Genomic DNA, 15165 nt, shown 5'->3' with positions numbered 1-15165 from the left:
GGACACTGCACCAATGGTTGAACAGCATCCTGCTATCCTACAGGAACACATTGCACGCAAGTCTTCGCCTGCATCAGTTAATGTTGAGTAATGCAACACCGACAGAACCACCAGTCAGTAAAGAGTGGTCCAGAACTCTGACTCCGTGACACCCTGACCCAGTAGTCGCCGCCTAGGGGCTCACAGTCATCTTCTCAGGAATGTTGTTCATAATGGGAACAATTTAAGTAGGAGGGGAGGAGATGTGGCGTATTGGGGTTGTGCCGCAGAGCATCATGGGGGTTGTGTGTTAAGATCTGCACGTTGTAGATAAATGGTTGGACTGATTCCTGTCTCCCGTCTCATCGTTATTGAATTGTTATAAAGATGTGGTTATGAAACCCACAAGACATAACAGCTATGTACTGTTTCCCTTCCCCCAAGGGAATGCGTTTGTCTGCATCTACCCGCACATACTGTACCATTTTGTTTATATGATATCTGACTAACATAATCAATTGGGGTCTCCGGTCGCTAATTCGTCCATGATTACTACAAGTTTAGATACCTGGCTGGATTAATTTAGCAATCTAAAAAATTTTATGGGCTATTTGAGTGACTGTCAGTGACTGACATAACAGCAGAAAAATGTACAACCAACAGTTTTTTGTGTGTGTGCGGGGCCCATCCCTGCCCTACAAAAGGGCCCATCCCTGCCCTAGTCAGTAGACATTAGGTGGCTGCCTTGGGCGTGGGATTGCTGCACCTGTTAGGCCCCCAGACTGTGTTGTAAGGTCAATCACACAGGACGTGAAAGAGGATCGGCAATGTGATGCCCCTGCTTGTCAATTGAATTGAGTTCTAATTGTTTCGTTGGCAGATGTAGGAGTGCCTGGGTCCTCCCTATCATCTGGATCTGCAGTTAGTGATACCTCCTCACTGTCACCACTATCCCTGAAAGTAAGATTTCAATTCGCTCAACACTCTCCCCCTATGTGTAAATAGTAGGCTAAGTACTGACTACTCTCACTAACTTCTGTCTTGTCCCTGCCGATGCGCACCAGCAGGAAGATGATGTGTCTATGCAGCCTTTACCGACTATGTTGTCTCCTGAAAAGAAAATACACAAGCGAGTCAGCCCACCTCCCAGAGGTGAAACGTCTCTTTGATGTACATGTCACAATATGGTGGATATCTTCCAAAAAATTATTGAATGTGTCTGTTTAGTTGTATCATAGGTCACCCCTGTATTAACCAGGGGACTCCCGAGTGGCGCAGCGGTCTAAGGCACTGCATCTCAGTGCAAGAGGCGACACTACAGTCCCTGGTTCAAATCCAGGCTGAATCACATCTGGCTGTGATTGGGAGTCCCATAGGGCGGCGCACAATTGGCCCAGCGTCGTCCGGGTTTGACCGGGGTAGGCTGTCATTGTAAATAAAAATGTGTTTTTAACTGACTTGCCTAGTTAAATAACGGTTAAAAATATATATATACAAAAACACTTTTACTTATTCTCTTACTCTTTTCCCACCAGCCAAGCGACCCGCCCACCCAAACCAGAGGGTGTCCGTTCAGCCCAAACTTCCCCCCTCTGTCCTCCTCACCCAACCCTTGGCCCCTCTTCTCAAAACCAGGACCATTGTCATCCAGCCCGTTGGCCTGCAGACTGTGGTCTCAGTGATCAAGGATCCACCGCACGTGACTGTGCATGCTACTGTACCCTCTACTGGTGAGAGTCTGAACTTTCATACTGTAACTTTACTCTGGTGTTTATCTTACAATGAAATAGTATTTTGTATGTCTGCTACTATTTGGAGGGGTTTGAATAGTGTTCTGCACAGTTTTGTTGTGACGAATGCCCCTTTAAATTGGTGGGTCTTATTCACTGAAGTAATTCAGGTTATATGGCTTCCTCAGGGGGGGTACTATGTTAGTCACATGCAATATCTCAGACCCCACTGGCCTGATTTCGACGAAACTTGGGTGAATGATGCGTCTTGCTATAGTAATCATCTGGAATTCCAAACGTTGAACAAGCGTTGATCTCTTACCCCGTTTGAGCTACCGCCATGTAATTTTGCACATACATGCATTTTTTTTCAGGACAGAAAGGTTCCCCATAAGGACCTATAAACTCTGCCGCAAATTAGATTTTGAATCATTTGTAGAGGTTGACGGGTTTACTGTTGCCTTGTTACAGTACATAATGGTATTTGTAAGATAATGAAGAAGCTGAAACAACATTCTGTGAACAAAATGAAAAATAGAATGTGTATTTGTAACTCCTGTGACTGCACCTTTTGTTATTGACCACAAGGTGTCCTGAAAACAGTGGCTGCTGTGCAAAGAAAGCTACTGGCTTCTCCTCAAATGTAACCTAAAGTAGCAGCAAAATAAACGCCTGAAACTGGATCCCCTACATACAAGAACAAAAAAAACATTGGGGGAGGTTCTCTTCTGCACTGTTCAACCAATCCAGTAAATGTAGAGGAGGAGTTAAGATGGAGTTTTGCCTTTTTAACATCCAAAAGCAGAAGTTATGTCACAGGCTCTCTTTCTATTTCCTCTGAATTCGGAACATCCGGTTGTTGGGGACTCAGCAGAGACTACCTCAAATGTAACACAATGACCAGTGTATGACCAGTGCATACCATGCAGGATCCCCGAGGACTGACTCTAAAAACCACTGTAGAAATATTGTTGTTTTAAAACGTATATTTCATGAACGTCAGCACAGAGCACACTCATATCAACTACACCCGTCATAACCTCTCATTTATATACCAATGATCAAACAGATACAGGACATCAATCTAAGGCTGCGTTTACACAGGCAACCCAATTCAGATATTTTTTCAACTAATTGGTCTTTTGACCAATCAGATCTGCTCTTTTGTCTATAATTCTCTCTGAGTTCTCTCTGAGGCAGCAGGGTAATGGCCCATTAGTAGCCAGACTAAAAGCCTTTAACCTCAGTAGGATCTTAGGTCTACTTGTATTATTACAGTGTAATTAGCATGGGAGTGTTTTCCTCTGTAGGCCCCTAATACACTCGATTAGACTTCAGTAGGCCCAGGGCTTTGAAGGTGACTGTGGCAGGGCTTTGAAGGTGACTGTGGCAGGGCTTTGAAGGGGACCGTGACAGGGCTTTGAAGGGGACCGTGACAGGGCTTTATATGTTTGATAATGGATCCTTGGAGGACTGCTGAAGGTGTCTGAGGGAGGGACAGGCTCTCAGCACTAAACAAGAGTCTGACTCTGGGCAGGGAGTGGGATGGATCTGTTTATGGGGGGTCAGTATCCCATACAGGTGACCTGACATCCTTAGTGATCGCGGATGAGTAAAAAAGACTACAGTCTGGATTAGAAAGAAAACAAATTTTATCTGAGCCCAGGATTGATCAGTGTGATGAACATTGTGAAGAGCTATTGTTCATGTTCCTCAGCTCTAAGGATGCTGGCTACTCTGACTGTTCAGTCAGTTATGTTACAGTGATGTACACTGACTGTATTCAATTAGTTATGTTACAGTGATGTACGCTGAGTGAAGGACACCCCAGAGGGACATAGGATGATCTCAGACCTGGATGTGCTTTAGCCAACACTTCTGACTCTGTTATGCCTCATGAGTTATTCAGAGATGGCTAACATCCAGGTTTAGGACAAGGCTAAAACAGACAGAAGGGTTGACCTCTTTCTTAACTGTATCTGGTCTTTGTCAGCAGCAGTTCCCACGATGCATCTCCAGCCGAGACTGTTGATTGGACCCCAGATCGCTTCCCCAGCCCCTCCCCTTCTCGCTGTCACCAACCAGGTGTTCACCATGCCAATTGTACCCCATCATGTTACCATGGAGACCACTGCTGTTTCTGGCCCCACCCATCCCATGGCAATGACCTATCACAACACAGCTGTGGACACTGAGGTATGTTTGAAATGCATCTGACCTCCGTACAGCATGTCTGCTTTCCCTCTTGACCTTTTTGGAGAAGAGCCTTCAGCATTTTGTTCTGTCTTATTCCATGATTTATTCCCTCACATTAAAGTCACACAGTGCGGAAACATCTAGCCTAAAGTAACATTTTACCCCAGTCTTCTTAGGTGCTCAATCTCACAAAAATAGAGGGGTGCTGGGGTAAAATGTTGGGGTCTGCCCAGTGTCCATCCAGACATCTGGAGAGAGGTGGGAGGAGTGGAGGTGGTTGGTAGTTAGGAGGGCAAGGCCACTTTAAAACCAATAGGCCCTGAGGGTGGTCAGACAGACAGATATTGAGCACCTGGCTTTTTACTGTGGTAACACTTACCTGGGGGAGTATGTCTCACGGATGGAACATTTAGGGGGTAGAGGGGTGGGGTCGGTCCTTATGTGTTTGCTAAGTTAAATATTTATACGATTTATGTTTTGCAGCTTATAATATGTGTTGAGAAGAGACAAGTTATTGTTATAACAAAACGCTGCCTGGATCTTTAATTTAAAGACCATTGTTCCCTTCGGTCTCAACATACAGTGCCTTGCAAAAGTATTCACCCCCTTGGCATTTTTCTATTTTGTTGCATTACAACCTTTAATTTAAATTGATTTTTTGTTACTTTTGTTTGAGTATTTCTTGAAAATAAGTATCATGAACACATCACAAAACTGCACTTTGGTCCACTCTTCCCGCTGGAACAAACGGTACAAGTATTTGACAGGTTTCAAATAGTTGCACTCAGGTCTGCATAGGAAAGCCCCTTCACTTTACTTAACCATTCCAACAAGGTGACATAAGGACAGCTGGAGCGACTGGTTTATTTAGCCTTGTCTTGAAGGAATAATAACATTATAACGGTTAATCACTGTTTAGGACCAAATGTAGCACTGCGTTACGTGCAATACTATTATTGGACTTTTCTCAAATTGAAGAGAGTGGAGTGGATAAGCCAACATTAGAATAATAAAAATATTATCTTATTGTTTTGAGGCAGAGGTTTCACCAATAAAATCTCTTTAAATGAATGCTACGCTATTTGGGTTTTACTGTGGTAGAGCTTGGCAAAAACATTTGACACGGTAGCCCTAGTAATAAATGTTGAGTTGTGTTGGCTCAGTCAGTTTAACAGCTTGTAATCAGTTCTAGAAGTTTAATACTTTTTCAAACTTTGCTGGAAAAATATGAAATTGATATGGTAGCCCAACAGAGACACAAAACAGTCAACAAAGAAAACATAATTTCATAATTATTTCCTACTTTCTCAATATGACAGTGCTATTTTCAGGCTGCATCATGACCTTGGCTGAACTCTTAGACAACCTCAGAAAATGTTATTACTTTAGTCTCTAATTAATTGCAGTGAAAGTGGGGTTTTTTCCGCCTCGATATCTAAGAGCTATACACTATAAAAACAAATGGTTCTATATAGTGCCAAAATAAGGGTTCTTTGGCTCGTAACGATATAATCCTTTTTTGAAGGTTCTATAAAGAACCATGCTCATACGGTTCTAAATGGAACCTTTGTGGTGCTATTAAGAACCCTTTCCTAAGGTTCTATAAATTACTATTTAAAAAAAGGTTCTATATAGCACCAAAAAGGGGTTTGAATGGCTCTTTATAGAACATTTATTGAGAATTTAATCAATGTCAAAGGTTCTACAAGGAACCTTTTGAAGAACCATACAGGTTTTTTTGGGGGGGGTCAGATATATTATATGGTTAAGTGTGCTAGCTCTCTCTACACAGTTCTCAATTGACAAGATACCATCACTGGCCATAAGTAAGTAACCTTGCGAGGTGCGAGCAGGAATGAGTCCTTTTTCTGTACCGTGAGACAGCTTGATGTAGACCACCTGGACAGGACGCTAGTCTATTGCCGGGCCGTACCCCAATGTTGAGAGATAAGCATAGTACCAGGGCTCATTTTTACAGTCTTTGGTATGACTCAGTTGAGGATTAAGCTCCTAACCTTCCAATCTCAGGGCAGACTTTCTAACCACAAGGCCACTGTGGTTAGAATGTGATGGCATAACACAACAGATTAGATCAACTGGAATGGCAATCTCACTCACAGTTGCACAAAAAAGAGCTGTGAGCAAACCACCCCCCAAAATATTCTGTTTGATTCCAGACCTTCTTTGAGACTCTGTGTTAGAAGCATTAGCCGTCTCCAAAGCTTCATTACTGTGTGATGGCAAGAATTTAGTGCTGGGAAGTTTCTTTGAAAGCTAAGCATTTTGCTGTGTCATGTGGCTTGTCACCTTTCTAGAAGACAAGGATGGTGTGGGTGTGCGTGTGTGTGGGTGTGCCTGTGTGTGCATCCACATATGTGAGGAAGTTGTTTGTTTACGATAACGGACCAACCATCAGGCCAGGGATCCTTGTCCAGTCCCAGGGGACTGATGTCTGGCTGGTAATTAATTATGTTTGACCTTTTAACCCCCGTGGGAATCTTAGCAGGGCATAGTGTCTGAAAGGACTTTCAAAAGACCCAATCTGTCTGTTCCCAAGGGCGGAGGAGGCCCATAGTATGATGGGTGATTTATCTTTCTGTCAAAAAAAAAAAAGAGAAAACAATCATGGACATCACTGGCTTTGCCTCGTACCTAATAACACCCCTTAGCACTGATATATTCACAGCCTATCATAGACTTTCACAGCCTTTTTCTGTTACTTATCCAATCACACATGACCGCATGGCATAGTTTTAGAGCTATTCAGTAATCTGTTTTAGCCTCTTAAATACCAGACTGATTACCCCTGCTTGCCAGATTAGGCAGCTTGCGATGCTAAATCTATGTAGGACCAATGTAGTTTTACCACTCTCAATTCCGGTGGACTCTTACCAATCATTTGTTGTAGACTGGTAACAGCTACTGAACAGTGATTATTTTGAACTCCATTATGCAGTCTGACTGTATGTCGAGTAGGTTGACGTTAAGGATCATGAGTCTTGTCCTGGAGGAAGAATTGAGCAATTTCCCTATAGATACAGTTGAAGTCGGAAGTTTACATACACTTTAGGTTGGAGTCATTAAAACTAGTTTTTCAACCACTCCACAAATTTGTTGTTAACAAACTATAGTTTTGGCAAGTCTGTTAGGACATCTACTTTATGCATGACACAAGTAATTTTTCCAACAATTGTTTACAGACAGATTGTTTCCCTTATAATTCACTGTATCACAATTCCAGTGGGTCAGAAGTTTACATACACCAAGTTGACTGTGCCTTTAGACAGCTTGGAAAATTCCAGAAAATTATGTCATGGCTTTAGAAGCTTCTGATAGGCTAATTGACATCATTTGAGTCAATTGAAGGTGAAGTCTGGTTCATCCTTGGGAGAAATTTCCAAATGCCTGAAGGTTCCACATTCATCTGTACAAACAATAGTACACAAGTATAAACACCATGGGACGACGCAGCCATCACACGGCTCAGGAAGGAGAAACATTCCGTCTCCTAGAGATGAACGTACTTTGGTGCGAAAAGTGCAAATCAATCCCAGAACAACAGCAAAGGACCTTGTGAAGATGCTCGAGGAAACGGGTACAAAAGTATCTATATCCACAGTAAAACGAGTCCCATATCGACATAACCTGAATTAAAAAACCACTATTAAAAAAAGCCAGACTACGGTTTGCAACTGCACATGGGGACAAAGATCGTACTTTTTGGAGAAATGTCCTCTGGTCTGATGAAACAAAAATGGAACTGTTTGGCCATAATGACCATTGTTATGTTTTGGAGGAAAAAGGGGGAGGCTTGCAAGCCGATGGAACACCATCCCAACTGTGAAGCACGGGGGTGGCAGCATCATGTTGTGGGGTGCATTGCTGCAGGAGGGACTGGTGCACTTCATAAAATAGATGTAATCATGAGGAAGGGTAAAAATTGTGGATATATTGAAACAACATCTCAAGACATCAGTCAGGAAGCTTGGTCGCAAATGGGTCTTCCAAATGGACAATGACCCCAAGCATACTTCCAAAGATGTGGCAAAATGGCTTAAGGACAACATCACAAAGCACTGACCTCAATCCCATAGAAAATTTATGGGCAGAACTGAAAAAGCATGTGCAGGCAAGGAGGCCTACACACCTGACTCAGTTACACCAGCTCTGTCAGGAGGAATGGGCAAAAATTCACCCAACTTTTGTGGGAAGCTTGTGGAAGGCTATCCAAAACGTTTGACCCAAGTTAAACTATTTAACCTGTTTGGGATAGAGGGCAGCATTTTCACATTCGGATGAAAAGCGTGCCCAGAGTAAACTTCCTGCTACTCTGGCCCAGAAGGTAATATATGCATATTATTAGTAGTATTGGATAGAAAACACTGAAGTTTCTACTGTTTGAATGATGTCTGTGAGTATAACAGAACTCATATGGCCGGTGAAAACCTGAGAAAATTCCAACCAGGAAGTGGGAAATCTGAGGTTTGTAGTTTTTCAACTCATTGCCTATCGAATATAGTGTCTATGGAATCATATTGCACTTCCTAAGGTTTCCACTAGATGTCAACAGTCTTTAGAACCTTGTTTGAGGCTTCTACTGTGAAGTGGGGGCGAATGAGAGCTGATTCAACCAGAGGCCTGCCAGAGTGCCATGAGCCTTTCACGTGCGCACACGTGAGAGCGACCTGTGTTCCATTGCAATTCTAAACACAAAGGAATTCTCCGGTTGGAACATTATTGAAGATTTATGATTAAAACATCCTAAAGATTGATTCTATACATCGTTTGACATGTTTCTAGGAACTGTAATATAACTTTTTGAACTTTTTGTCTGAACTTTCGCCTGGACTTGCCTGCGCCTTGTGAGTTTGGATTTGTTTACCAAACGCGCTAACAAAAGGAGGTATTTGGACATAAATGATGGACCTTTTCGAACAAAACAAACATTTATTGTGGAACTGGGATTCCTGGGAGTGCATTCTGATGAAGATCATCACAGGTAAGTGAATATTTATAACGCTATTTCTGACTCCACAACATGGCGGGTATCTGCATGGCTTGTTTTTGTGTTTGAGCGTCGTACTCAGATTATTGCATGGTTTGCTTTTTCCGTAAAGCTTTTTTGAAATCTGACAGTGGTGCATTAAGGAGAAGTATATCTATAATTCTGTGCATAACACTTGTATCTTTTATCAAACTTTATTATGAGTATTTCTGTAAATTGATGTGGCTTTCTGAATATTCACCGGATGTTTTCGAGGCACAACATTACTGACCATAAAGCGCCAATATAAACTGAGATTTTTGGATATAAATATGAACTTTATTGAACAAAACATACATGTATTGTGTAACATGAAGTCCTATGAGTGCCATCTGATGAAGATCATCAAAGGTTAGTGTTTAATTTTAACTCTATTTCTGCTTTTTGTGACTCCTCTCTTTGGCTGGAAAATGGCTGTGTGTGTTTTTGTGACTAGTCTCTGACCTAACATAATCATATGGTGTTTTTTCGCTATAAAGAAATCGGACACGATGGGTAGATTAACAAGAAGCTTTAATTTGGTGTATTGCACTTGTGAATGTATGAAAGTTACATATTTCAAAAACATATTTTTGAATTTCGCGCTCTGCCTTTTCAGCAGAATGTTGTCGAGGGGTTCCGCTAGCAAGGAGGCCGACAAACCTGACTCCGTTACACCTGGAAGAATGGGCCAAAATTCACCCAACTTATTGTGGGAAGCTTGTGGAAGGCTATCCAAAACATTTGACCCAAGTTAATCAATTTAAAGACAATGCTACCAAATACTAATTGAATGTATGTAAACTTCTGACCCACTGGGAATGTGATGAAAGAAATAAAAGCTGAAATAAATCATTATCTCTACTATTATTCTGACATTTCACATTTTTTAAATAGTGGTGATCCTACCTGACCTAAGACAGGGAATTTTTAAATGTCAGGATAAATGTCAGGAATTGTGAAAATCTGAGTTTAAATGTATTTGGCTAGGGGTATGTAAACTTTCAACTTCAACTGTATATACCGGCTACAAAGTCAAAATTGTCTATATTGTAAAAATATTTAATTTAAGATTGGGGTTAGGCATTAGATTTAGCAGTTTGGTTAGGGTTAAAATCAGATGGTATGATTTTGTGGCTGTGCTAGCTAGTGATCACTTTACAGACCTGCCTCGAACAAGATTCATTACGAAAAATGCTAACCTCTGGATATGAGCGTCTGCTAACTTAACAAAATGTAATTGTCTAGTGTCTATTGGATGTTTTCCATGAAACCCTTTACCTCAGCAGATCTTACACATCAAACCTGTGACATCACCTCTCACTGACCGAATCCATGTTCCCTGTTGTGATGTACTGTAGTTGTATCACTGGTTTAGCTGCACCGAAAAACAAACAGACAAGTACAGTAGGAATAGATAATTTGTATGGCTCATGGTGGTGGAGAACCTTTGTTGGATTTGGAATATAATTCACTGTCTTTGAAAAAATACAGTTTACAGTGCATTCGGAAAGTATTCAGACCCCTTGACTTTTTCTACATTTGGTTACATTACAGCATTATTCTAAAATGGATTAAATGTCCCTCATTAATCTATCAATCACAATACCCAATAATGACAAAGCAAAAACAGGTTTTAGATTTTTTTTGCAAGTTTATTAAAAGTAAAACACTGAAATATCACATGTACTTTGAAGCAACTTTGGCAGCAAATACAGCCTTGGGTCTTCTTGGGTATGAAGCTACAAGCTTGGCACACTTGTATTTGGGGAGGCTCTCCCTTCCTTCTATGTAGTTCCTCTCAAGCTTTGTCAGGTTGGATGGGGAGTGTTGCTGCACAGCTATTTTCAGGTGTCTCCAGAGATGTTCGATTGGGTTCAAGTCCAGGCTCTGCCTGGGCCACTCAAGGACATTCAGAGACTTGTCCCGACGCTACTCCTGCGTTGTCTTGGCTGTGTGCTTAGGGTCATTATCATTGGTCGTTGTCCTGTTGAAGGTGAACTTTCGCCCCATTCTGAGGTCCTGAGCACTCTGGAGCAGGTTTTCATCAAATCAAATCAAATCAAATCAAATTGTATTTGTCACATACACATGGTTAGCAGATGTTAATGCGAGTGTAGCGAAATGCTTGTGCTTCTAGTTCCGACAATGCAGTAATAACCAACAAGTAATCTAACTAACAATTCCAAAACTACTGTCTTATACACAGTGTAAGGGGATAAAGAATATGTACATAAGGATATATGAATGAGTGATGGTACAGAGCAGCATAGGCAAGATACAGTAGATGGTATCGAGTACAGTATATACATATGAGATGAGTATGTAAACAAAGTGGCTAGTGATACATGTATTACATAAGGATGCAGTCGATGATATAGAGTACAGTATATACGTATGCATATGAGATTAATAATGTAGGGTAAGTAACATTATATAAGGTAGCATTGTTTAAAGTGGCTAGTGATATATTTACATCATTTCCCATCAATTCCCATTATTAAAGTGGCTGGAGTTGAGTCAGTGTCATTGTCAGTGTGTTGGCAGCAACCACTCAATGTTAGTGGTGGCTGTTTAACAGTCTGATGGCCTTGAGATAGAAGCTGTTTTTCAGTCTCTCGGTCCCAGCTTTGATGCACCTGTACTGACCTCGCCTTCTGGATGATAGCGGGGTGAACAGGCAGTGGCTCGGGTGGTTGTTGTCCTTGATGATCTTTATGGCCTTCCTGTAACATCGGGTGGTGTAGGTGTCCTGGAGGGCAGGTAGTTTGCCCCCGGTGATGCGTTGTGCAGACCTCACTACCCTCTGGAGAGCCTTACGGTTGAGGGCGGAGCAGTTGCCGTACCAGGCGGTGATACAGCCCGCCAGGATGCTCTCGATTGTGCATCTGTAGAAGTTTGTGTGCTTTTGGTGACAAGCCAAATTTTCTTCAGCCTCCTGAGGTTGAAGAGGCGCTGTTGCGCCTTCTTCACGATGCTGTCTGTGTGATTGGACCAATTCAGTTTGTCTGTGATGTGTATGCCGAGGAACTTAAAAGTTGCTACCCTCTCCACTACTGTTCCATCGATGTGGATAGGGGGGTGTTCCCTCTGCTGTTTCCTGAAGTCCACAATCATCTCCTTAGTTTTGTTGACGTTGAGTGTGAGGTTATTTTCCTGACACCACACTCCGAGGGCCCTCACCTCCTCCCTGTAGGCCGTCTCGTCGTTGTTGGTAATCAAGCCTACCACTGTTGTGTCGTCCGCAAACTTGATGATTGAGTTGGAGGCGTGCGTGGCCACGCAGTCGTGGGTGAACAGGGAGTACAGGAGAGGGCTCAGAACGAGGAGATCAAGGATCTTTTGCAGCGACGCTCGGTTCGTCTTTCCCTCGATTCTGACTAGTCTCCCAGTCCCTGCCGCTGAAAAACATCCCCACAGCATGATGCTGCCACCACCATGCTTCACCGTAGGGATGGTACCAGGTTTCCTCCAGAAGTGATGCTTGGCATTCAGGCCAAAGAGTTAAATCTTGATTTCATCAGACCAGAGAATCGCGTTTCTCATTTTCTGAGAGTCCTTTGGCAAAGAGTCCTTTAGCAAGCTCCAAGCAGGGCTGTCATGTGCCTTTTACTGAAGAGTGGCTTCCATGTGGCCACTCTACTATAAAGGCCTGAATGGTAGAGTGCTGCAGAGATGGTTGTCCCTCTGGAAGGTTCTCCCATCTCCACAGAGGAGCTCTGTCAGAGTGACCATCGGGTTCTTTTGTCATCTCAATGACCAAGGAATTTCTCCCCCGATCACTCAGTTTGGATGGGCGGCCAGCTCTAGGAAGAGACTTAGTGGTTCCAAACTTCTTCCATTTAAGAATGATGGAGGCCACTGTGTTCTTGGACCTTCAATGCTGCAGAAATGTTTTGGTACCCTTCCCCAGATCTGTGCCTTGACCTAATCCTGTCCTTGAGCTCTACGGACAATCCTTTGACCTCGTGGCTTGGTTTTTGCTCTGACATGCACTGTCAACTGTGGGACCTTATATAGACAGGTGTGTGCCTTTTCTAAATCATGTCCAATCAGTTGAATTTACCACAAGTGGACTCCAATCATGCTTGATATGTTTCTACAACTTGATCAATGGAAACAGGATTCACCTGACCTTAATTTTGAGTCTCATAGCAAAGGTTCTGAATACTTATGTAAATAAGGTATTTCTGTTTTTTATTTGTAATTTACAAAAAAAAAACTGTTTTACTATGTCATTATGGGGTATTGTGTGTAGATTGATGAGAAAAGAACAAGCTGTAACTGAAAAAAATGTGGAAAAATTCAAGGGGTCTGAATACTTTCCGAATGTACAGTAAGTCAGGGTACAGTATGATGACTTGATCGCTCAATTCAATCAAACTCTCATCTCGGTATTTACTGTATGTAGTGTCAAATTTATTTATATAGCCCTTCTTACATCAGCTGATATCTCAAAGTGCTGTACAGAAACCCAGTCTAAAACCCCAAACGGCAAGCAATGCAGGTGTAGAAGCACGGTGGCTAGGAAACTCCCTAGAAAGGCCAAAACCTAGAGAGGAACCAGGCTATGAGGGGTGGCCAGTCCTCTTCTGGCTGTGCCGGGTGGAGATTATAATTGAACGTGGCCAAGAAGTTCAAATATTCATAAATGACCAGCATGGTTAAATAATAATAATCACAGTAGTTGTTGAGGGTGCAACAAGTCAGCACCTCAGGAGTAAATGTCAGTTGGCTTTTCATAGCCGATCATTCAGAGTATCTCTACCGCGCCTGCTGTCTCTAGAGTTAAACAGCAAGTCTGGGACAGGTAGCATGTCCGGTGAACAGGTCAGGGTTCCATAGCCGCAGGCAGAACAGTTGAAACTGGAGCAGCAGCACGGCCAGGTGGACTGGGGACAGCAAGGAGTCATCATGCCAGGTAGTCCTGAGGCATGGTCCTAGGGCTCAGGTCCTCCGAGAGAGAGAATTAGAGAGAGCATACTTAAATTCACACAGGACACCGGATAAGACGGAAGTACTCCAGATATAACAGACTGACCCTAGCCCCCCGACACAAACTACTGCAGCATAAATACTGGAGGCTGAGGGGTCAGTAGCGTTTTCCTGTGATCAAATAAAATCCCTGAATGGTTTTGGGTACTGTTAAAACCTATTCTTTCGGACTACCAGGTAGACATCCCTCTCAGGTGCTATAGATGCCAATTCTCAGATTAAGAAGTGTGCGTGCATGCGTTTGTAAACAAAGGCACTGTATAAACATTGCAACGGCAAGTTCTCCACCGTAAAACAATAATTTCATGGTTCTGCAAGCCTTATGTTATCTCACTGCACAAAAACTGCTGACTTTTCCACCCCACCGCCCAATCAGAGTGCAACATCAACAAACCTGCAGTCAACAGCTGAAATCTACATCTCTAGAGAGTAGAGACTCATATGCCGATTCCTATAGCTTCATATCAAACTCATTTTCAGCCTCTTATTCAGGCTCCCCGTACTCCCAGTTTACACCAGAGCCAGTGAAGTGCCAGATTGCTGACTGTCTACCATTGTGGAGGAGGGGTGGTTTGTTCTGTTGACTATACAGTGGTTGCTTAATGGCAGGGTTGACTTTCCCCTTGCAGGACGTGTATCCCCCACTCCCCCAGCATTGGGTAACCAGACATGCTCGTTTTGATTTCTCAGGACCTGGCAGGGCCCCCCCCCCCCCCCCGAATCGAATCTGTTTCTATGGAGACCAAATTAAACAGTGTAGTCTGAATTTGCATCGCTCCAAAAGCCACGCTATCAGATATGTTAGAGAGCAGAGCAGAAAGCAGTGAAAGAGCTGGAGCAGTAGACTTTAGCGGGGTTCTCCTGTGGTCTATGGCTCAGTGGTAGAAATACCAGTCTCAGAGGGCATTGGAGGACAACAGAATGTATGTTAGTCAACTGCTACTGCTAGGCAGTGTTATGAATGTTCAATGTCTAGTTTTGATATACATTTGGTTGAGTTGTGAACTAACGTGAATAAAAAAAAAAAGATATATATATATATATAATCAACATGTCATTGAATTTAGGTTAAAAGTTTGGTCAAAAAAAGACTAAATGCCCTTACGTTGATTCAACATCATCACATTGATTTTTTGGGTTGAACGGATGTGGACACAACATTGATTCAACCAGTTTTAGCCCAGTAGGTGGAGACTTAGTCTAGATATAGAATACATCTCTATATATGGGTCTGGATTGACA

The 15165-nt window shown here is 42.6% G+C and overlaps 1 protein-coding gene across 7 annotated transcripts in view; it reads left to right on the top strand.

Moving 5' to 3' along the window:
- LOC109871784 (cyclic AMP-dependent transcription factor ATF-6 alpha) overlaps positions 1 to 15165 on the top strand; it is a 48286-nt gene that overhangs the window by 3594 nt on the left and 29527 nt on the right. For 2 of the 7 annotated variants that reach the window (XM_031806664.1, XM_020462775.2), the window contains exons 4-7: positions 860 to 939; positions 1044 to 1131; positions 1515 to 1709; positions 3706 to 3905. In XM_031806664.1, the coding sequence (XP_031662524.1) occupies positions 860 to 939; positions 1044 to 1131; positions 1515 to 1709; positions 3706 to 3905 (563 nt within the window). Of the gene's footprint in view, positions 1 to 859; positions 940 to 1043; positions 1132 to 1514; positions 1710 to 3702; positions 3906 to 15165 lie in introns of all 7 variants that reach the window. The other 5 variants (XM_020462776.2, XM_020462774.2, XM_031806665.1 and 2 more) reach the window with 3 other exon arrangements.

The sequence above is a fragment of the Oncorhynchus kisutch genome, linkage group LG27 (assembly GCF_002021735.2).
Source record: "Oncorhynchus kisutch isolate 150728-3 linkage group LG27, Okis_V2, whole genome shotgun sequence".
Lineage (NCBI taxonomy): Eukaryota > Metazoa > Chordata > Actinopteri > Salmoniformes > Salmonidae > Oncorhynchus > Oncorhynchus kisutch.
Note: the sequence above shows the minus strand (reverse complement) of the source record. Positions and strands in the feature narration are given on the sequence as shown.